Genomic DNA, 22,811 nt, shown 5'->3' on the forward strand with positions numbered 1-22,811 from the left:
TGCAAAGCCTATTAAAAAAAAAAAAAAAAAACCTGTTGCCGTTGAGTCAATTCCAGCTCATAACAGCCCTATAGGACAAAGTAGAAGTGCCCCATAGAGTTTCCAAGGAGCACCTGGTGGATTCGAACTGCTGACCTTTTGGTTAGCAGCCGTAGTACTTAATCACTGTGCCACTAGTATTTCCTGCAAAGCCTATAGATGGACCTTTATGACTCAGCAAACATCCCTTGATTGCTCCTCCATTTCAGGTCCTGCTGTGAGTCTAATAAGAGTTTGCCTAGAATCTGATCCTCAGAGTTAAGAATCTCACCTTCAGGTGGTTTAGGACATTCACTCCCTCACCATGACTGCAGGAAGAGGTCTCCTAACCTACACTGCCCTCTTTTCTCAGAGTCTCAGGCTTGTCCAAAAGTACCAGGCCTGTCAATGGCCTCTCAGCCCTGCTAAAGGAAAACTCATTCCTCCACAAATATTTACTGAGCCCTTACTATGCTCAGAGTCCCTGGGTGGCACTAACAGTTAACTGCTTGGCTGATAACCGAAAGGGTGTTGGTTCAAAGCTACCGAGAGGTGCCTCGGAAGAAAGGCCTGGCAATCTGCTTCTAAAAAGCCACAGCCATGAAAACCCTACGGAGCAGTTCTGCTGTGCACATATGGGGTCACCATGAGTCAGAATCAACCTGATGGCAACTGGTTTAGTTGAGTGTGTGTGTGTGTGTGTGTGTGCTTTCTACATACAGTGTGCTGTGACATAGCAGTGACCAATGCAGACAAGGCCCTGCTTGCCATCTGGATGGGCAGATGAATGAGAACAAGAAAGCAGGTAAAGGGGATGACAGCCCCTCCATGCTGGGGACGGCCCCACGTACCTCCTCCTACCTGAGCCCGAGCACACCTGGCACCTCCGCGGCTGCTTGGCTTTGCGCTTGGCCCCACTGCAGGATGAGCACCTCATCTGCAGACACACCCACAACCTCAGCCCCCTGGTCTCCAGGGAAGCAGCGGACCTAGCTCCAAATCCCAGCCTAGTGACCTTGGGCAAATCACTTCCTCCCCCTGGGCCTCAGTCTCTTCACCTGTAAAACGGGAAGATGGGGCTTGGTGGTATCTTTGGACCCTTCCAGCTGTAACTTTCAAAGACTCTGCACTCTAAGATCCCTGTTTTTTCCGGGACATCAGCCTCTGCTGCCTCCTGTCTGAACCTCATGCCCCCTGCGACCTGCCTCTTGAGTGAGTAGCCGTGGTGAAAGGGAGCTGGGACAGAAGCAGGTTGGCCAAGGGACCTGGGCTGGAGGCAGGGAGCTCCTTCTTTGATATTGTCCACAGACATGCCCATTTTTTTGTGAGCCATGATTCCACAGTTGGCTCTGGTGACATTGCAGGAAAAGCCCAAGGAAGGAGGGCAAGGAGGAAGAAGAGGCAGAGGAGCTGGTGGTGGAGGAAGGAACAGAAAAGAGCACATGGGGGGGGACCTGGAAGGCCACAAGGAGGCCAGTGGCAGGGTGAGGGCACTGGGGGAGGACAGGGAGAGGCCAGGACCAGGCCACAGCTGGGACATGAGTGGGCAGGGGAATGAGTGCTAGAGAGCAGAAGGGAGGGCCTTCAAAAGGGGGAGGGCCTTCAAAAGGGGGAAGGCAGGCAGGCAGATAGAAAGATGGAGGAAATCACAGTAGACAGTCTGCGTCCGATGGCTCAGGCTCCAGTGGGGGAGCCAAGCACACATGAAGGGTTCAGTCTTACTCCTTGGGTGGATTAAGAGCCTTGAAGGATTCTGAAAAAAGTCTACTGCCGCAAGAGCACGGCTGTCTGTTTCGGAGCCTGTACTGGATGGAATAGTGTCCGCTCAAGGGTCATGTCTACCAGAATCTCAGAACATGACTTTATTTGGAAGAGGGTCTTTGCAAATGTAATTAGTTAAGATGAGGTCAGACTGGATTAGACAAAAAAAAAAACAACAAACCCTTTGCTGTCCAGTCAATTCCTACTCATAGCGACCCTATAGGCAGAGTAGAACTGCCCCACAGGGTTTCCAAGGAGCAGCTGGTAGACTCAAACTGCCAATCTTTTTGGTTAGCAGCCAAGTTCTTAACTACTTGATTTCAGATGTTTGGCCTCCTGGGCTGAGAAGAAGTAAATTTCTGTTGTTTTAAGCCTCTCAGTTTGTGGTCATTTGTGACCACAGCCCCAGGAGAGTAATACAGGGCCCCTGTCTATCTTATCTCTTGAAGCCCTCTAAGCTTGGCCTTCTTGACACCATCACCCGGCACTACAAGTGCTAGTCACCTGTGAATCTCCCTCAGCTACAGAGAGTTCATGGTGTGAAGGGTCCAGGCTTTAGTCCTCTTATACAGCCAAGCGGGAACTCAATGAATGTGGAAAGATGAGAAAAGGAAAGAATTAAAATCATAAACCAAAAATTAAAATCATAAACTGAAATGAAAAGTTCATTAGAGGCTGCCCAATCCAACTTTCCCATTTTACAGATGGGAAAATAGAGACCCAGAAGGAGAGAATGATGGCCTAAGGTCACTGTGGTATTAAGGGGAGCTCCAGGCCCCAGCCAGCTCTCCCTCCCCATGTCCTCCCTCCTCCCCCCTGCACCATCTCTTGCTTACCAACAGCCCATATGTGACTCACCATGCCTGCCCCGTGGCAGCCACTGCACTTGTATCGCCCACGCCCATGGCATTTGTGGCATTCCTGAAAGTTAAACAGTCTCTTTGATGACGTTTCCCAAGAACTGACAGTTCTGGACTTCACCACCATCCCTAACCCCTATGAGATGCAGCAGTTAAGATGGCACCAGGCAAGGAATGGCCACTCCCATTGGCTGGGATTCCAAAAGGCCCTGAGTACCAAGCTAAGGAGATCAGAGGCTAGCATTTCCTCCCAGCCCCAGCCCAGTCTACATGGATGGTAAGAAGGGGAGACGCTTTCTCAGAGTCTCCAAACCGACTCCCTACAGCAACCTCTCAGGCTGAACCACAAGCGCTGACTTCATTTTTGCGTTACGGAGCTGAAGTGATCTTTCAGAACAGAAGCCTTCAAAGTGGACAGCATTTTTGTGAAAGGCAAGGAGCTAGCTACTCAAGATGAATCAGAACAACTTTCCACTCCTCGAGAAGGGAACGGAACACTTTCTTGGCCTCTCAAAGTCCTTTTCATCTTATTACTCCATGAAAACTCAGAGTAAAATTACATTCTTGAATCGGGTTTTAAGGTGAAAACATGACAGGTAATTAGATGAGAGAATAATATCAAATATCTCTGTGGTGTTTCTGTAACACAGAAGATATCCCTCACTTCGTGCATGATTATTTTTCTGTAAAACAGGATAGAAGTCAAATTCTGCTTCCCCACTGACTTCCGTAAAAAAATCTCTACAATGCTTTAACTTTATTTCAGGAAAAAAAAAATTGCAAAAGACACTCCAGTGGGCTAGGAATGTGAGTATTCACCATTTAAAACTGGTGACAATTTTGTCAATGGGATAATCCTTTTGCTACATGACTCCAAAAAATCCATTGCTGTCGAGTCAATTCTGACTCATAGCGACCATATAAGACAGAGTAGAACTGTCCTATTGGGTTTCCAAGGAGCAGTTGCTAGGTGACTACTCACTTCCTACACTGTGTGTTTTGTAAGTCTATATTCCATGTGCTGAGGTTATTCAAACTGGGCCTCCAACCCAGCCCTCCCTCTCCATGTCACCCACCTCCTTCCAAAGAATCAAGCACCAGCCTGGATTTAGGGTTCCTTTTTTAAAGGACAAAGTACAAGGAAACATCCAGTCCCTGGAAAACCAGCTCAACCGGAAGGGCAGATATTCCCAATGTCATTGCAGTAATCAGGTTACCTTGACCAATGCAGAGTGAGGGACTTGGAACTTCTTGATGTCTTCCTGAAACATCGGGGGTACCTGTACCTTGATGTCCCAAAGTCTGGGAGAGGCCCCTCTGTGTGGTCCATCTACCGAGCGATCTGATGCAGAAAGGAACCATGGTAAGAAGAGCAAAGGGCAGCAGGGATAAGTTCAACAAATAGTATCAAGCCTTCAATGGGGGGCCAGGCACCAGGCTAGATGCTAGGGCTCTGGTTAGATAAGGTCTTCCTTAGAATTTGTGGGTAAGCACCCAAGTTTTTGGAGTTGGACAGACCTGGGTTTGACTCCTGGCTCTTCCACTTCCTAGCTGTGTGACTCCAGGCAAGTTACTTAACCTCTCTGAGCTTCAGTTCTTTCATCTTTAAAATGGAGATAATGGTGGCACCTACCACAGAACGTAGTAAAACCAAAACCAATTCCCTTCAAGTTGACCCCAATTCATGGTGACCCCATGTATTTCAGAGTAGAACTGCACTCCATAGGGTTTTTAATGGCTGTGATCTTTTAAAATTAAATCACCAGACTTTTCTTCTGAGGCACCTTTGAGTGGATTCAAACCTCCAATCTTTCAGTTAAGAGCTGAGTGCTTAACTGTTTGAGCCACCCAAGGACTCCTATATAAGGTGATAGTGAGATTAAATAGAATCATGCATTTAAAATTCTTAGCACAGGGACTGGCACAAACTGAGGGATCAATAGACAAGAATTATCATCATCACCATCCCCATCACCTTGTTCCTTTTTTTCCTCCTCCTCTGTTCAAGGAGGCAGACACAAGGATCACAACATAATATAACAGGATGTGATACATCTATCAACAGAAGCTGCATAAAGGCCTCTGAAAACTCAGAAGACTGACAGATTCTTCTGGGGAGAGGGATGCCAGGAGAAAAAATCCGAGAAGGCTCCAGAGAAGAGGTGACACGTAAGCTGAGTCTGGAAGGATGAAGCCTAGTGGTCAAGTGGAGGAAAAAGGTAGGGCCTAGGGCTTTCCAGACAGAAAGAACCTGAAGCCTTTGCCAGCAACACCCCTGGTGGGATTCAGCTGAATGTGGGATGGCACAGTGAATGGAGTCCCCAGAGCCTATAGATTTAGGGGGTCTGGGTTGGTGTGGGAGGTAGGTGGATGCAAGGCAAACATGCTGCCTCTGTAATCTGGCCCCATGTGGCTGCTCCAGCCTGTGGCCAAAGACAAGCACTAGGCTTTTTCAAGGCCTTCTGCAAACCACCTCCTGGGCAGGGAGCATTTGCTAAGATCAGCATTGGAAAGACTCTGAGATAAAACCCCACCCTCTCATTGCACAGGGGATAGGGAAACCAAGGCTCTGAGAAGAAGAGCATCTTATTCAAGGCTAGTGGCCGAGCCAAGTCCTGGCATTTTCCACCAGCCTCCGCCATATTTGCTCCTAATTAAACAGACTGCAGACAGCTTACTTACTAGTAAAGGGTTCAAATGTCCACTCGCTTATCCTGGACTCACTAAAGGTCTCCAGTCGATACTGCAGGAGGAAAAACAACATGTTCACACTCATGCCCATGATGAAGACAAAGGGTCCAGCACAAAGATCAAGTTCCCCACCTGCCAGGGCTTTAGGCACCCAAAAGATCACACGAACAGAACACTTGGCAGCAGGGATTTCTGCCCCAGATGCCAGGGATTGCAATTTGTCCCCAGGAAATCTCCGCCCAGAGGGTCACAGCTGGAGTGACTCCAATTCCCCATTTCTTTATACACAACATTTCCCCTTTGACTGACGGCCGCCACTGGAATCCGTAGCTCTGAGGGTCCCGATTTGGAGGGATTGCTCTGCCTGGCATCAATATCCACAGATCCTCATCCACAGAATCACAGGGAGAGAAGGGACCTTGGATATCACTTGTGTTGTGGATTAAATTGCGTCCCCCTAAAATACATGTCAGAATCCTAACCCTTATATCTGTGGATGTGATCCTGTTGGGAATTGAGGGTTTTTTATGTTAATTAGGTCATACCCTAGTAAGGTGGGTTCTAAATCTAATCACTTCCAAGTTGTAAAAACAGCAGATTAGACACAGAGATAGCCACACAGGGGGAGAAAATAGATGCCCACGGGGATTGTTGATAAGCCCCAGAACCAAGGAATGCCCAGGACTAACTACAAGGAAAGAATCGACAGCGTCAAGACCCTGATTTGGACAGTTAACCTCCAAAACTGTAAGAAAATAAATTTCTGTTCTTTAAAGCCTCCTTCTAGTGGTATCTGTGTTACAGCAGAACTAGGTTACTAAGGTGTCTTAGCCATCTAGTGCTGCTGTAACAGAAATACCACAAGTGGATGGCTTTAATGAAGAGAAATTTATTTCCTCACAGTAAAGTAGGCTAAAAGTCCAAGTTCAGGGCTTCAGCTCCAGGGGAAAACTTTCTCTCTCTGTCGGCCTTCTCATCAATCTTCCCTCGGACTAGGAGCTTCTCCACGCTGGGACCCCAGGTCCAAAGAACTCACTCTGCTCCTGGCAGTGCTTTCTTGGTGGTATGAGGTCCCCTGTCTCTCTGCCCACTTCTCTCTTTAAAAGATATTGGCTTAAGACACTATCTAATCTTGTAGATCTCATCAATCTATCTGCCACTAATCCATCTTATTACGTCACAGTGACAGGATTTACAACACATAGGGAAATCACATCAGATGATAAAATGGTAGACAATCATACAAGGGAATCATGACCTAGCCAAGTTGACAGATATTTTGGGGGACACAAGTCAATCCATGACATAAGGCAACTCAGTTCCTCATTTTACATTTGAGGAAACTGTGGCTCAGAGAAGTCAATTGACTTGCCCAGGACCACACAGCTACACAGCGGTCTCTCCCTCCAGATCCCTGCTCCAACCACTACTCAAGAGTCGTGTTTGATTTCTGTGTGGTGTGTACTGCTAGGAAAGCAGCTGTGTCAAGGACAGCTTGGTTGTTGGACCATAAAGGCTACCCTTCTGCCCCGTCCCTCGCAGTAGGTCAGGGAGGTAGCGATTTTAGTCCAGGAGACAGACATAGGAATTCCCGGGGTGAAGGGCTGGTGAAGAATAAATGATATCTTGGCACAGAAGTGGTTGGGGGAGGCAGAGGGAACTGGGGAGTCAGGGAAGGAGAGGTGGAAGGGAGGAGGTGGGTCTTTCACAGCCCATCCTTCGGGGAAGCTGTTTAGACGTGTGTTGAAGGACACAGATTTTAGAGCCACAAAACTGCGTTTGAATCCCAGCTGCCAAGTCTACCTTCCTCTCCCTGGATGAGTAACCTTGCCTCTCTAAGCTTCCAGTCCCTCCTTTGTAAACTGGCGACAATGACATCAGTCGTGGTCCAGTGGTAGAATTCTCGCCTTCCATGTTGGAGAGCCAGGTTCAATTCCAGATCAAGGCACCTCATCTACATCTACCCCAGTCTGTCAGTGGAGGCTCGCATGTTGCTATGATGCTGAACAGATTTCAACAGAACTTCCAGACTAAGACAGACTAGGAAGAAAGGCCTGGTGATATACTTCTGAAAATCAACCAATGAAAACCCCCCAGATCCCAGCGGTCTGATCTGCAACTGATCGTGGGGATGGCACAGGACCAGGCAGTGGCTCATTCCAATGTGGGTGGGGTCACCATGAGTCGGCTGAGTCAATGGTAGCTAACAACCACAGGGTAGTTATAAGGATTTGATAAGACCTATACATAACATGGTTACTACCATGATGTCTAGCTCACTTGCATCTCTCAATAAATAATTAATAATAATTAATATGTTTACTATTGCTCACAGCTACAGACCAGAGCAGGTGCAGAAGGGACTTCAACATCAGCTCCATTCATACACACTCTCCCCCAAGACTCCTTTTCCCTCAAGTCAAGCAAGCCAACCCCCTCAGCCCCAAAGCCAGACCCTCCCCATGCCCATAGCCCTTCAGGCAGACCCCCAGGCCATGCATGGCCCCCTACCCTGCAGAGGGTCTGCTGCTTTAGCTCCTGGATAATGAGGTCACCTGCGGCTTCTCTGCCATAGCAGCATTTGGAGTTCACGAAGCTGAGGAGGGCTTCACGAGCCACCTCCTCAGTCACCATGGGGACCCTGCTGGAGGCCAAACGGAAAAGGATGATGTCTTAGAAAGGCTTGTGGGCTCTTCCAGCTGGTCCCTTCATTGTGAGGATGAAAAACTGAACCCCAGCAAAGGAAAGGATCCTAACAGGTGAGTCATAAAAAAGAAGATTAGACACAAAGACATACATACAAAAAAAGCCCATTTGCTATCAAGTCCACTCCGACTCATGATGACCCCATGTGTGCAAAGTACAACTGTGCTCTACTGGGTTTTCAATAGCTGATTTTTTGGAAGGAGATCTCCAGGCCTTTCTTCTGAGGCACGTCTGGATGGACTCAAACCTCCAACCTTTTGGTTAGCAGCCAAGCACTTTAATCATTGGCATCCCCAAAGACTCTGGCTGGAGTCCATGGTAGTGGTAAAACACCCAGGAGTCTAACTGGGGAAGGGCATGTCTGGCAAAAGGAGCAGAGTGAACAGATGCCCAGGGCCATAGAGTGGCAGAGAACAAGAAAAGCACCTTAGCTGAAGGGTGGAGTTCCAGAGAAGGGCTGATAGAATCTTAAACTCGAAAAGATAAGATTTAGAGATGGATTGTGCCATTTTGCAGTTGAGGAAAACTGAGGTCTAGAGAGAATGTCACACAGGTATATGAAGGCTAGACTATACTCCTGCCCTCAGGAACTTGGCCTCTGATGGAGGACAGAGAGGATGCGGTTGAAATGTCCATTACCTGTGTGAGACTCACGCTGAGCACCACTGGCAGCAGCGTACAGAGACTCACTGTCAGCGTGTGTGGAATGAGTGTGGCAGTGAGGGAAGGCAGCAGCGGGGCCCTTTCTCTACCCTCTCTCTGGACGCCTTCCTCCTCCTCCTGGAAACCTCCTCTTCACTGAGGCCCAGCTGCCATGCCACCTCCTTGGCGAAGCTCTCCTTGCTCCCAACACCACCACTGAGAAGGAATCCTGTCCTCCTCCTCCTCCTTCTCCCCTGCATCTTCATAGAGGTCTCCATGACAGCCCTGAGAGAGTATCTGACCCAACTCTGAACTGAGCCCCACTCCTGCATCCTGTGTCTGCAGCCCAGCCTGGGCCCGCACAGAGGTGCGCTGCGCCGGCAGAGAGCAAGCGATGTTGCTGTGGGCTGGACTCTTAGAAGACTCCACAGAGGAGGCTGGGTTTGCACTGTGCATGGGAGGCAGCAGCCAGGGAGGTAAAGTTAAAGTGTTATGGGCAACAGCAGAGCCAGGAGCACAGGAGACTCCCCTAAGGCAGGCCAAGTCTGCCCCAGCTGCAGACAGTGCCAGGAAATGGGCAACACCACCTTCTCTCTGCAAAAAGTTGGCTGGAGACCCTGGTCTCTGCCCCAACTCTTCACAAGACAAGTAGGGTATGGACCTCTCCAGGAATCTAGACCAGGGATTGACGAGATTTTTCTGTGAAGAGCCAAACAGTAAATATTTTAGACTTTGTGGGTCCTACAGACTCTGTTGAAACTACTCAACTCTGTATTATAGCATAAAAGGAGCCATAAACAATATGTAAACCAGTGAGTCATGCTGTGTTCCAACAGAACTTTTTTTATAAAAACAGGCAGTGGACAGGATTTGGCCCATGGGCTGTAATTTGGAACCCTTGCTCTAGACTATGGTTTTCAACCCTGGCTTTGTATCCAAATGCCCTGAAGATCATGGTAAAATTCAAATTCTCAGGCCCCAGAGACCCTGATCTAGAAGGTCTGGAATAGGGAGGTTCCCCCCAAGGGATCACGATGCACTGTCAGAGCTGAGGGCCATGGACCCTGAGGTCCCCAAGGATGCCTCTTGGGAGCAATGTTGATGTATGGAAATGCAGGGAGTCACCAAAGCAAAATTTGCAACTCACCTGTGTTCCAGGAAAGAGGACCAGGACCTTTGTTCCTGGGATCTCCCTGGGGCCTCCAAAGGTGGGAAGAATATCTGCTGTCCTGGAGGAGAGGAGAGAATTCAGGGACCCGACAGTCCAGCTTAAAGAAACAAATATTTGTGGGGTGAAAGAAGTAAAAACTGACTGAATAGGAGAAAGAACAAAAGAAAAAAAAGAAAGATGCTGGTCTTCAACGAACTTGGTCATGGACTGTGTATGGACACAGGATCTGTGCTCCATCTCCTCCCACCCCCACCTGTTGTGGACTGGATTGTGTCCTCTGAGGTGTTGAAGTCCTACACCTGTGAATGCAACCTTGTTTGAAAAGATGATCTCTGAAGATGTTATCATTTAAGCTAACATGAGGTCATACTGGAGTTACCCCCGTTGCCGTCAAGTCAATTTTGACTCTTGGCAACCCCATGTGTGCAAAGTAGAACTGTATTCCATAGGGTTCTCAATGGCTATGATCTTTGCAAAGTAGATCCCCAGGGCTTTCTTTCAAGGTGCCTCTGGGTGGGTTCGAACCAACAACCTTTCGGTTAGTAGTTGAGCTCTTAACCATATGCAAGTAGGGGGCTACTAATCCAATATGATGGGCGTCCTCATAAAAAAGAAGAAGAGACACAGACACAGAGAGAGAGAGAGAGAAGACAGCCGTGTGAAAATGGAGGCAGAGATTGGAGTGATGCATTTACAAACCAAGGAACGCCAAGAATCACCAGCCATCACCAGAAGCTACAAGAGACGCATGGAACAGATTCTCCCGTGGAACCTCTAGAGGAAATTAACTTTGCCAACACATTGATTCTAGACTTCCTGCCTCCAGGTCTGTGAGACAGTAAATTTCTGATGTTTTAAGCTTACCCAGCTTCTGGTACTTTGTCATGGCAGCCCTAGGAAACTAATACACCACCCAACCATGACAAGGATAGCCCAAACCCACAAGGGTCTTCCTAGGGTGCCTCCCAAGGGGAATGGGGACTATCCCAGCACTGGCCTATTCCAGAGACTTTCCCACCAACAAGTAGGAACCCCAGGAAGAGGCTAAAGGAATCAAGACCACATGGACTTACCACCCCCTTGAAGAAGCCAGTCATAGCTGGGCAGTCTCTCCAGAAGCTCAGCGGGGGGTGCCAGAGGACTCTCAGCCTCAAAGCTGAGGTCAACCACACCTGAGGAAAGACAGACAGTCCTGAGACTTCAGGGAGGAAGGAGAGAGGTTATGATGACAACCAACAGGAGGCTGAAAACTGAGGGTAGAGTGGACTATAAAAACCCTCCCCATTTAACTAAGCTAGCCACACTCTGGTATCCTAGGTGCACAGAGCATGTCTGCAGGGAGTGCGGAGGTAGTAGTAGTAGCAGCAATAATAATAATGATGATGACAAAAATATTAATAATGGTAGCCCCTATTTTCCAGACTCCTACTCTGCCAACCACCACGATAGGTGCTTCCTAAGCATTATGGCATTCCACAGCCCTAGGAGTTAGACATTCTGGTATATATATTAAAGATGGTTGCATAGTCTTTGATACTCCTCCCATCAAGAGTTCACTCTGTCTTCCCTCATCTTGAACCTGGGCAGACTTGTGACTGTTTCAAACAAGAGAATGCAACGAAAGTTATTAATAAACTGGCAGTTTTCCCTTCTTCCTTCTTGGAGCACTCACTCTTGAGCTCTGAGCTGTCATGTAAGAAGTCAGGCTGCTCTGCTGGAGAGACCAAGTAGAGAGGCCCTAAGATGACCTACAGAGGAGCCCAGCTGAGCCCAACCTTCCAGTCTCCCCCACCAAGGCACCTTGCATATGAGCAAAGCCATCTTAGATGCTCTAGACCAGACCAGCCACATGCTGATTACCATTGAGTAACCCCAGTTGATACCACATGGAGCAGAAGAATCATTCGGCTGAGCCCTGCCCAAAGTCCTGACCCACAAAATCACAAGATATAATAAAATAGTTGTTTTAAGCTACTGAGCTGTGTAGTAGTTTATTATGCAGCTTCCTCTAATAGGCAAACTTGCCACAGTCTGAGATTCCTCCTACTCAGTCTCTGTCATGGACGGAACTATGTCCCCCAAAAATATCTGTCGACTTAGCTGGGCCATGATTCTCAGTATCGTGTGATTGTCCACGATTTTATGTGATTTTCCAATATGCTGTAAATTCTATCACTATGATGTAATAATATGGATTAGCAGCAATTATACTGATGAGGTCTACAAGATTAGGTAGTGTTTTAAGGCAATCTCTTTTGAGATATAAAACAGAGAAGTGAGCAGAGAGACATGGGGAACTCCCACCACAAAAAAAGCAGCACCAGGAGCAGAGTGTGTCCTTTGGACCTGAGGTTCCTGCACTGAGATGCTCCCAGACCAAGGGAGTGGTAGACCGGAATTCAAACTGAGATCTGTCTTACTCCAAACCTCATGTTCTTTCCATTACTGTTCATGAGGCAAAACCCTATGGAAAAATCACTCACTGTATATATTTTAAAACCTCCTCCTGACCTGCCAGGCTGTGACATAGATACATACGATCCTGAGACTCCAAGGAGGAAAGCATACTATGAACAGGCTCCTCAGAAGTACTTCTCAGCTTATGTCACGGATTGAATTGTGCCCTCCACACCCCGCCCCAAATATGTGTCATCTTGGCTAGGCCATGTTCCCAGTATTGTGTGGTTGTCCTCCATTTTGTAATCTGATGTGATTTTTCTATGTGTTACAATTTCTACCTCTATGACGTTAATGAGACTGGATTAGAAGCAGTTATGTTAATGAGACAGGACACAATTTACAGGATTATGTTGTATCTTAAGTAGTTTTTTTTAAGGTTTAAAAGAGAGAAGTGAGCAGAGAGGAGAGGGACCTCCTACCACCAAGAAAGAAGAGCCAGGAGCAAAGTGCACCCTTTAGACCAGGGTCCTTGTGCTGAGAAACTTCTAGACCCAGGGGAAGACTGATAACAAGAGCCTTCTCCCAGAACCAACAGAGAGAGAAAGCCTTCCTCTAGAGCTGGCACCCTAAATCAGACTTCTAGCCTCCTAGACTGTGCAAGAATAAATTTCTGTTTGTTAAAGCCACCTACTTGAGGCATTTCCGTTATAGCAGCACTAGATAGCTAAAAGAACTAACAAAGCACTTTCCCATGCCTGTTGCCTAATCCTACCCTCCTATCAACCCTTGGGGTATGGAAGGCAGGACTTCTGACCCCACTTTCCGTGAGGAGCTGAGTCTCAGAGAGGTTACTCCATATTCCTAGCTTGCGCAGCTATGGAATTAGAAGTATGATAAAGGTTTCTTAGTCCAGTTCTAGCCCACTGGGCCACTCTTCAAACCTCTTCCCAAGCCCCTCATGAAATCCCCAATGTGATAATTAGTCAGAAATTATTATTAGTACTTTAGTTCTCAATATTCTTACTGCGTTCAGCCATCGAATCATTCTCCAATCCCACTTTCCCAGTGACATTCATCTCCTAGATCCTTCTTTTTTTCTTTTTTTAATGCACTTCTTTAAAGCCTCTCTTTGTTGGTGTTCTTAGGTGCTGTGGAGTCGATTTTGACTCATAGAGACCCCATGTGACAAAGTAAAACTGCTACATAGGGTTTTCTAGGCTGTGATCTTTACGGGAGCAGATCACCAGGTCTTTCTCCCACGGATTCGCTGGATGAGTTCCAACCACCAACTTAAGGTTAGCAACTGAGGGCTTAACCATTGTGCCACCAGGGCTCCTCCTGGCTCTTTACTTCCACACACACAAAAATAATAATATGTCCTGTACTTTCAAGCTTAATAAAAATAAAGGCCAGAAGAATAAACAGATCTTGTTCTAAATTATAGCCATCTAGACTGATCTAGAAAAGGGAAATGTCAGGAGTGAGGAAGACCGAAATCCTGAAACATGACCAAGAACAGGCAGGGGAGGAGAAGGTGTCATTAAGACAAATGAAGAACTCTTTCCACTCCACACCCCAAATTAGGAATGCCCTTACCCTCTTACAATAAGAAATACATCTCTCTCCCCAAAATTTTCACTCCTTGCAGGGAATCTGCAAAGGAAGCTAGAATATAGGAAGGTTTCTACATGTAGAATGCCCTTTTAAGCAGGACTAAGCCACCTTTGTAGGCAGATGAGTTAACTGCTGGTTCTGCTGAGAAGCAGGTCAGAGAGCTAGAATAGAGATGGATGTGACCTACAGAGACATCATTCCAAAGCTTCAAACTGATATCTGCAAATGTGTAATGAAGGAGCCCTGATGGTGCAGTGGTTAATCAAGTGCTAACTGAAAGGCTGGTGGTTCAAATCTACCAGCCACTTCTTGGAAACCCTATGGGGCAGCTCTACTCTGTCCTATAGGGTTGTTATGAGTTGGAATTGACTCAACAGCAGCAGGTTTGGTTTTTGAAATATGTGATGAAATCCCCAATGTGATAATTAATCAAGAATTATTATTAGTACTTTGGTTCTCAATATTGTTTTGCTTCTAAGCTGGTTTAGATTCCAAGGACCTAGGCGATCATCAGATATTTTCTATTAAAAGCCAGTGAGTAAATATTTTAGGCTTTTCAGGCCATATGGTCTCTGTCTCAGTTATTCAACTTTGCTGTTGGGGCATGAAAACAGCCATAGACAATACATAATTGAATGAGTATGACTTTGTTCCAATAAAACTTTATTTACAAAGACAGGCAGGGGGTCAGGTTTGCCTGCACCCCCCTCCCCTCAATCTAGATATACACCTGTGTGAATTGGCATAAGGGGGTCAGGAGGGTGGAAGCTGGAATTTGAACCTGTCTGGGGCCAGGGCCCTTGCATGTCCTTGCAATTCCCATGAGCCCAGTCGTCAGAATGGAAGATGGAAGTTAGGGATGAACTGTAGCCAGGTGGATTGGATTCAGAATTCTAGAAGACAGAGTGGTTAAGAACATGGGCTCTGACACACAGGAGTTTGAGCGCTGCTCTCTGCCATGTAACATGCGACACTGAACAAGTCATACATCCTTTCAGGACTCTGCACCCTCTGTGAAATGGAGCAGATGATTTTCATGCCCTCGTTCCTAGGTGGAGACACTGGTGGCATAGTGGTTAAGAGTTATGGCTACTAACCAAAAGGTCAGCAGTTCGAATCCACCAGGTACTCCTTGGAAACCCTATGGGGCAGTTTTACCCGGTCCTATAGGGTCTCTATGAGTCAGAATCGACTCAATGGCAACGGTTTTTTTTTTTTTTTTTTTTTTTTTGGTTTAGTTCCTAGAAGGTGCAAATGGTTTTGACTACTAGCCAAAAGACTGGCAGTTTGAACACACCCAGAGGCTCCTTGGAAGACAGGCCTGGAGATCTGCTTCTGAAAAGTCATAGCCTTGAAAACCCTGTGGAGTACAATTCTACTCTGAAATACGTGGGGTTGCCGTGAATCAGAATCAACTCAACAGCAACCAGCACCAACGAGACAAGGGAGGGCAGTGGTGATTCAGCGGTTGAGTTCTTGCCTTCCATTCAGGAAACTCAGGTTCGATTCTGGTCAGTGAACCTCATGAGCGGCCACCATCCGTCTATCACTGGAGGTTTGTGTGGTGTTGCTCTGATGCTGAATAAGTTTCAGCAGAGCTTCCAGGCTAAGACAGATCAGGAAGAAAGGCCTGGTGATCTAATTCCAAAAATCTGCCAGCAAAAACCATATGGACCACAATGGTCTGTTCTATTGTACATGGAGTTGCCATGACTTGGGAGGCCAACTCAACAACAACTGACAACAATGAGACAAAGTATGCACAGTCCTTGGCCTCGTGTCTGGCGTATGATAAACGCTCAGGCAACTCTCTGAGCCTGAGAAGGGTGGGTCTTTGTCTTTCTTTGTGTTGCTTTAAACCAGAGCCTCCCTTTACCAGGAGGCAATAATGAGAACATCAAAATAGAAAGAAAGGCTGTTACAGCCTCCTCTCCTGGGACAGAGTGCCCCACCCAGAAGTGTTAAGTCTGCTGAGGCATCAGTACTCCCCTGGACAAGAAGGCAAAGCAATGCCATGTGACTGTAGCATCATGCTGGAAACCAAACAAAGGGGGCAGGAAGAGAGGAAGAGTAAGAGGTGGGAAACTCGCAGCCTCATCCATCAACCAGGAGCCACCCTGACCTCTCGGGGCATTCACATTCATCTGAGCTAAATTAATCTCACCATTATGTTACGTACAAAAATAAAGCACTCAAGGCTGAACTGCAGGAGGATGGATCATTTCCTGTGCAGATCTGAACAGGCACAACAGGAATGAGGACGTCACTGGGCATTGTGTAAGACCCAGCGTGGCGCACTCAGCGGGACCACCAGCCAAGTCACTGTTTTCATGGTGTTGGGGCCGAGTCTCGAGGCAGCTGTCCAGGGGCCACCCCATCCTAACATACACATTGCATTCCATGGTTCACAAAAAGATGTTGCAGACATGACTTCTTTTGAGTTTCATGACAACTACTGCTATCCTCATTTCATACAAGAACAAAACAAGACTCAGAGATGTGACTTTGGGCAACCAGCTCACATATTAGTAGCAGAGATAGAAATAGAACTTAAAACTCAGATCCTGACTCCAAGTCCAATGACCTTCCTGTTTTGCTCAATACCTTATTACTCTGTGGAATGGCAAAAAATGGTTGCTGAAAAAACTTTTCAAAAAGAGTCACCAAGGTAGCAGTGTCTGCTCTCCAGCCAAAAGCTATTTTTCTTTTGTATAAAAAGGAACTTTTTCTTGTGGAGAAAGACACAATTTGTGGATAACCTGGTTAAGTTTCTCTTTTTAAATGCCATTCCCTTTCTTTCAGATGATAAAAGGAATGTATGTCCTTTGCTTCTGATTCCAGATTAATCATCTTAAAAGCACTGAAATCATGTCAATTTTTCTGCCAAATAGTTCCCCACTGCAATCTTACTTTAGTTTCTTAGGTTTTGTTTGCTTGTTTGTTTTCCATGCCTTGTCTCCTTCAACAGGCATGACAGCCTCTTGTGGACAGGGACCCTCTCTTGTGTATCCTAACAAAGAATGAGCATACAGTAGGTATACGTAAGTGACAAGTGCACAAAGCACCTAACAGAGTGGGCATACAGTGGGTATACATAAATGCCTTGTGATTTGAATTATATTTAAGATGGTGCAAGAGCGATTCAGGTGATCATAATATAAAGTGAAGGAAGAAGTTATGTTTTACCAACAGGAACAAACAAACAAATAATTGACTACTCTGGTTGAAGGACTGCTCAGCAAGACCAGAAAACCTAGCAGCATTACCTTCTCACCTAAACCCTGCAGTGGCTCAGTATTATTGATGACTAAAATCTAAGGTTCTGAGCTTGGCAGATAAGCTCCTAGATTACCTGGCCCATGCCAGAGAATGGGACAGGGAGAAAGGATTCCTGCCTGCTTCTGTAACAGAAAAAGCATAGAGTTGCTACGGGTTGAAATCAACTCAGTGGCAACTTGTTTGGTTTTGGTTTGGTATGTGGGAGGGAAAAACAGTGGGGAAAAAGAAGAGAACAGAAAGGGAAAAGGAGAGACAGACATGACAACCTGTTTGGGCTGGGCTTGAGAAAAATTTTGGGGAGCTTTGGGGTGCAGTCATTGAGAAAGTATTTTGAGTAGTAAATGCCCACCATGTGAGTGAGACCAACAGCAAAAGAAATGGGAGAAGAAGACCTGGGAAACATTTTGCTTTGAGTTATGTAGGTTCCCTTTGGTGTTGTCAAGAGGAAACAATTATCTGGGATGTGGAATTCATGTTTCTTAGAGAGCGTTACTGTGCCAAGACAGAGCCACATGGAGACTGGCCTTTCTGAGGACTCCCTCTGCTTCCTCTACTTCATTGCACTGATGCTTGTTTCACCCTCACACACACCTGGTGCCATTTCTCCCAACCCTTGCTCAGGTTGTTCTTGCCCACACCACCCCCTGCTCACCTCTGTCTTCCTGACTCAGCCCAGACCCCACCTCCTCCAAAGTCTGCTGGCTGTGGCTCTCCTTCTCCGTGCTCTTTAGTACTCTGTTCCACTCTCTATCATCACTTTGGCCAAATGGCTTTATAAAAATTATTTGTAAAAAGTCAATTTGGGACCTGCCTCCACCACTAGATCTGAACACCTTGAAAATTGGTCGATATTTTATTCACTCTTGTTCCCGAGTCATGGCCACAGGGCAAACCACCTAACCTACCACGTAGTCTTGCAGGGAAGGATAACTTAATTTTCTAGGGCTCGGGGAGCACAGTCACTGAGAGGAGCCAATGGGACAACAGATAAGAGAAGGCTCTGTAAAAGTGCTTCAGGAGAGTCCTGGAGATCCTTTCTGAGCTGTAACACCAAAACCGGTTACCGCCAAGCTGGTTCTGACTCACGGCAACCTCGTGTGTTTCAGAGTAGAACTGCACTCTGCAGGGTTTTCAATGACTGGTTTTTCAGAAATAGATCACCAGGTCTTTTTTCTGAGGCATCTCTGGGTAGGCTCGAACCACTAATCTCTTGGTTAGCAGTTGAGTCCATTAACCATCTGTACCACCCAGGGTTTTTAAGCTGTAATAGGATATCATCAAAGCTTTTTATTTTTCACACACTCACCAAAGGAGAAATTGTATTTCTCCATTCAGTGTTCTGTGACCCACAACTCCCTTCCAGAAACATGACAGCCTTCAGGAAAGACTAGACAGGCCCGGTGAGGCCTGGGCCAACTTGGCAGGGAAGACCTGCCCTCCTGGTGTCTGTGCTTCCATCCTAAGGGATGTGTAAAGAGCACTGAAGCCCCATGGTCAGTCGCCGAGGCTCTCGGTGGATGAGCTCTCCAGAAAAGATACAGTGTCATTTCCTACCAAGATACCATGATGGGTTCAGAATCAGGCTCAGCTCTTCAACTACAGGCTGGGAGCTCTATGATGAATAAGGCTTTTGTGAGCAGAGCTGGTCTGGGTGCCAGGAAGTGGGAACAGTCTGTCTCCTCAGCACTGGAATTGATGGAGACTTTGGTGTAGCCTTAGATCAGGGCTCTCAATGTCCCTCAACCCTGTTGCCCCCTCCCTGGGACCAATCCCCAACCACACAGGAGTAAAGAGATGCCACCTAGGTCTTATGTCCTGGACCACAGCAACCTCCTCCTGAAATTAACAGAGGCTCTAGTTACAGCCCAACTTGAAGATGCTCTTGCCCTACCATTTCTGGAAGGATTTTCAGTCTGCAATAAAAGAAGTTACATTATTAAAGATCTGGTGTGTAGAATAAGGGAAGAGCTTTTTCTCTTCTATTCTATGCTAGGATATCATGCTCTGAAGGAAGAGTTACTGAAACTATTTTACATCTGGGACTGTTGAAGAAACAAGATCTGGTTAAGGTGGAGAAGAGAAGGCTTTGAAGGGCTCTTATTTGAACAGGGAACAGTTTCTGAGCAGCCTTGCTGGCTAGAATCAAGACTAGAGTAGAAGCTCCAGGGAAAGAGATGTCGACTCAACGTAAGGAAGAATTTTTGATAGTCTTGGTTGTGGCAGGGGAACCAGCCTGTCATTGGAGGTGTTCCAGCCGATGAGGAGGGATGCTGCCCCAATCAGGGTCGCTGTGGGAGGCATCCCAGCCCCAACAGCGGTAGTACGAAAAGCCCTACAAGGTTCCTTCCACAGGGATGCCACCTCCCAGAATGTCCCTACCCATTCCCACTCAGTCCCGAAGTGTGTCATTGGAGTACGTCCTCTCTGTTGGTGGAAGGTTTTCTTTATCTGAAGCTGCCTGCATTATATACCTGAAAACTGATGGGTGCACTCAATCAGATAAAGCGAGGGGCATCTATCACCTAAGAAGGCACATTTCAGTTATGGAAGTCCCATAGTAGGCTCCCTTTCTGTAGCCTGGAGAAAAATGTACCTAGGTTCAGGTTTCATCAACTCAGTTTCTAAACACTTCTCTGGACAATCCTATAGCTTTCAGTAGACCTTAAGTGCTGACCTGAAATCTGATTTTATTCTAAACTAGCACTTCGGGTGGCCTTGCCACAGAATGAGCACTTTTAGAATTCTAAAGGAGTGAAGCTTTCACCTTGTTCTTACCTTGCTTACCTACAGGTATGATATCCAAACAGAAACATCACAGTGATCAATATTTTCCATTAATAGTAATTTAATTTTAAAGCTCTGGGCACATTGATCATTTCTAGAGTCAAAATTTACTCCATGCCTACTCTGGGCTGGGTAATGTATTAGGCACATTAGAACCACTCATTCTTTTACCAGCTCCGCAAAATGACACCATCCCTATTTTCAATGGTGGAAATGAAGCCCAGAGAAGTTAAGTGACTTGAACAAGATCACCCAGCAATTAGGAGGCAGAGCTTGGACTTGAATCTCAATCTGACCTAGTCCATTATGACTAAGAGAGGCTCAAATTATAAATGGAAAGATTGCTAATGAACAGTGTTTCAAAGAAAAAGATGGCATTAAAGTTTTATAGAAGTAAATTAGAACAAAACTATGGATACACAATTCCCAATATATCAGAGATCAAATTAGGTCCTGCTCAAATGCACGCTAAAATACCTCTGTATGATCTCCCAATTCAATATGAAAGGAGATGCCAACAAAATTTTTAAATTTAACTCTAAGATTAGCACAGGTTGCTTTTATACTCCACTTCAGCTCTGAAACTTAAAACTTTGGGATACCAAAATTCAAGATAATAAAAGTATTGGGTCCATAAGGAACCTTCAAGATCATGAAATCTAATGACTGTAAAGATGTTTTAGTGTCTCAGGTCTCCCCAGGATTCAGATGAAAACTGCAGACCCCTCTCCCCACCTCCACGCCCCCCAAAAAACTCAATCACACAACATTTTACCCTCACTTTCAGGGGATCCCCTTCATGGTCGTAGGAACTCCTGGCCCAATCTCCTTTTATAGACAGGGAAATTGAGGCTCAGAGAGATTAAATGACTTTCCCAAGATCACATGGTCAACTCACAGCAGAGCCGGGATTTGAACCCTAGCCTCCCATTCCCAGCCTGATGGTCTTTCCACCTCCACATTGCCCATTCCAAATCCAAAATCAAAAATGTCCTTTTTTTTAGGCATAGTACATTTCTTCTTAAAATACCATTTCCCTCTTCGTGTTTTTAAATAGTCTTTAGATTCCATTGTATTTCTGTTGGAGCAATGACAGGTTGGGGTCACCCAGGCTATGTTTCACGAGCAGTAAGGTCAGACACAGTGGCTGTAACAATGGGCTCAAACATAGCAACAATTGTCAGAATGGCGCAGGATTGGGCAGCATTTCATTTTATTGTGTATAGGATCATTATGAGTCGGAACCGACTCTACAGCACCTAACAATGACAACAATGACAGACGGGCTCTTAGCTAGAGGAAGATCATGAGTGAAGATCTTTCACGACATTTGTTTAAAAATAACCTCATCTAAGAGTTGAACCCAACTGTGGTTGAAATAAGAATCCTGAAATTCACACTTACATTTTGGCTCTGGGAGGGAAAATTGTCAACTAGAGAAAGGAGGGAAAAAAAGAGTATAAGACTGTAGGCTTGGAGATGTTATAGGAGTTAGGGAGAAAAGTGCTCATAGTAGTTTTTTACATCCTTCTCCATTGCCCAGAAGCACATAACAGAAGCACAGGCTGCAGGCTGCAGATTGGCTTTGCACAGGAAAGAAAGGAAGGGAGGGAGGAAGGAAGGGAACGCTCACCCCAGTGCAGAGGCAGAATCTAAGGCAGTATGAAGGGCAGATGGAAGGTTTCTGTACAGTGTTAACTACAGAGGTTCCCACCCTCCCCTCACCCCCCATCACCGGCTTGTACTTACTGTCATCTTCACTCAGGTCCCTGTCCATGGTCCAGACGTCCAACCAAGGAGGTGTTTGCCCTTCGAGTAGGCTCAGGCCACCCTGGATCTGAAAGACCACTCTCAAGCCCCTCCCAGAACAGGGGCCCATTGTTTCTCCATTTGAATACAACACAGGGAAATATCCACAGGGAAGCACAGTGTCAATCCTTGCGGCTACTCTGGACCCAATCAACAAGGGTTCCCTGAGCTCCTACTTACAAGTGCCTCCTGCTTGTCAAGCTCTTTCTGGGTGTTTCTGGTTACATGTGTCCCCACTACAACCCTGTGAGATGGGTGCTATTATCATGCCCATCTTTCTTAGCTGAGATTCAAACCCTCATCTGTCTGACTGTCAAGTCTGAGTGCTTGATCACTGTGCTCTATCACCCATCTCTAGCAGATAGACTTGTATAGAAAAATGTAATAACCCCAAGGAGGTTACCTTCTCAAGGGAGAGAGAATATATGGGTAGTCAGACTGGGTAGGACCTCTGAAGTCTTGTGCATCAACCTTCTCATCTCACTGGGAAAGAAACAAGACTCAGGTGAGTTGTTGTTGTTGTTGTTGTTACTTACAGCCAAGTCAATTCCAACTCATGGTGACCCCATGTGTGCAGAGTAGAACTGAGCCGCTTAGAGTTTTTAAGGCTGTGACCTTTTGGAAGCAGATCACCAGGCTTTATTTCTGAGGCACCTCTGGGTGGATTAAAACTGCCAATATTTCAGTTAACAGCCTAGTGCGTAACCATTTGTGCCACCAGGGACTCTCCAGAGCCATATGGTGCATCATGAGCAGATGCTCCCAGTCCAGGCTATGCAGACCATTAGTCTCACCACACCAGCCTAGAACCCTGGTGAAATATCTCTGGACTTTTTAAAATCTCTTTTCTGAAGTCTTTTGCATCAGACTCAATACCTCTTCAATCCCAACTCTTGGAAGACCACCCCTCTTTTCTGGATGAGTCTAAACGATGAATACCTGGGTCACCTGGTAGAGGAAACGGAGAGCTTGTGAGCTGGCCCCAAAGGCTTTAATGGTCCTTCTCCTCCCACCCATCACCCCTCTACCCCTTCATCCTAGCAATGACCTCTCCACATCTAGGTCTGGGGTTCTCT

At 46.4% G+C, this 22,811-nt stretch overlaps 1 protein-coding gene across 2 annotated transcripts in view; it reads right to left on the reverse strand.

Annotated features, from left to right (window-relative positions):
* Window positions 1–21,816, reverse strand: part of SSUH2 (ssu-2 homolog) — a 35,296-nt gene extending 13,480 nt beyond the window's left edge. Inside the window, exons 1-8 of one of the 2 annotated variants that reach the window (XM_049863217.1) lie at window positions 21,676–21,816; window positions 10,923–11,021; window positions 9,826–9,907; window positions 7,842–7,971; window positions 5,322–5,382; window positions 3,857–3,981; window positions 2,638–2,700; window positions 870–955 (exon numbers count right to left, since the gene is read on the reverse strand). In XM_049863217.1, coding sequence (XP_049719174.1) covers window positions 870–955; window positions 2,638–2,700; window positions 3,857–3,981; window positions 5,322–5,382; window positions 7,842–7,971; window positions 9,826–9,907; window positions 10,923–11,021; window positions 21,676–21,805 — 776 coding nt within the window. In that variant the 5' untranslated portion in view covers window positions 21,806–21,816. Of the gene's footprint in view, window positions 1–869; window positions 956–2,637; window positions 2,701–3,856; window positions 3,982–5,321; window positions 5,383–7,841; window positions 7,975–9,825; window positions 9,908–10,922; window positions 11,022–21,675 lie in introns of both variants that reach the window. The other variant, XM_049863216.1, reaches the window with a different exon arrangement.
* Between the last annotated feature and the right edge of the window lie 995 nt (window positions 21,817–22,811).

This window comes from Elephas maximus, chromosome 20 (assembly GCF_024166365.1).
Source record: "Elephas maximus indicus isolate mEleMax1 chromosome 20, mEleMax1 primary haplotype, whole genome shotgun sequence".
Classification (NCBI taxonomy): Eukaryota; Metazoa; Chordata; class Mammalia; order Proboscidea; family Elephantidae; genus Elephas; species Elephas maximus.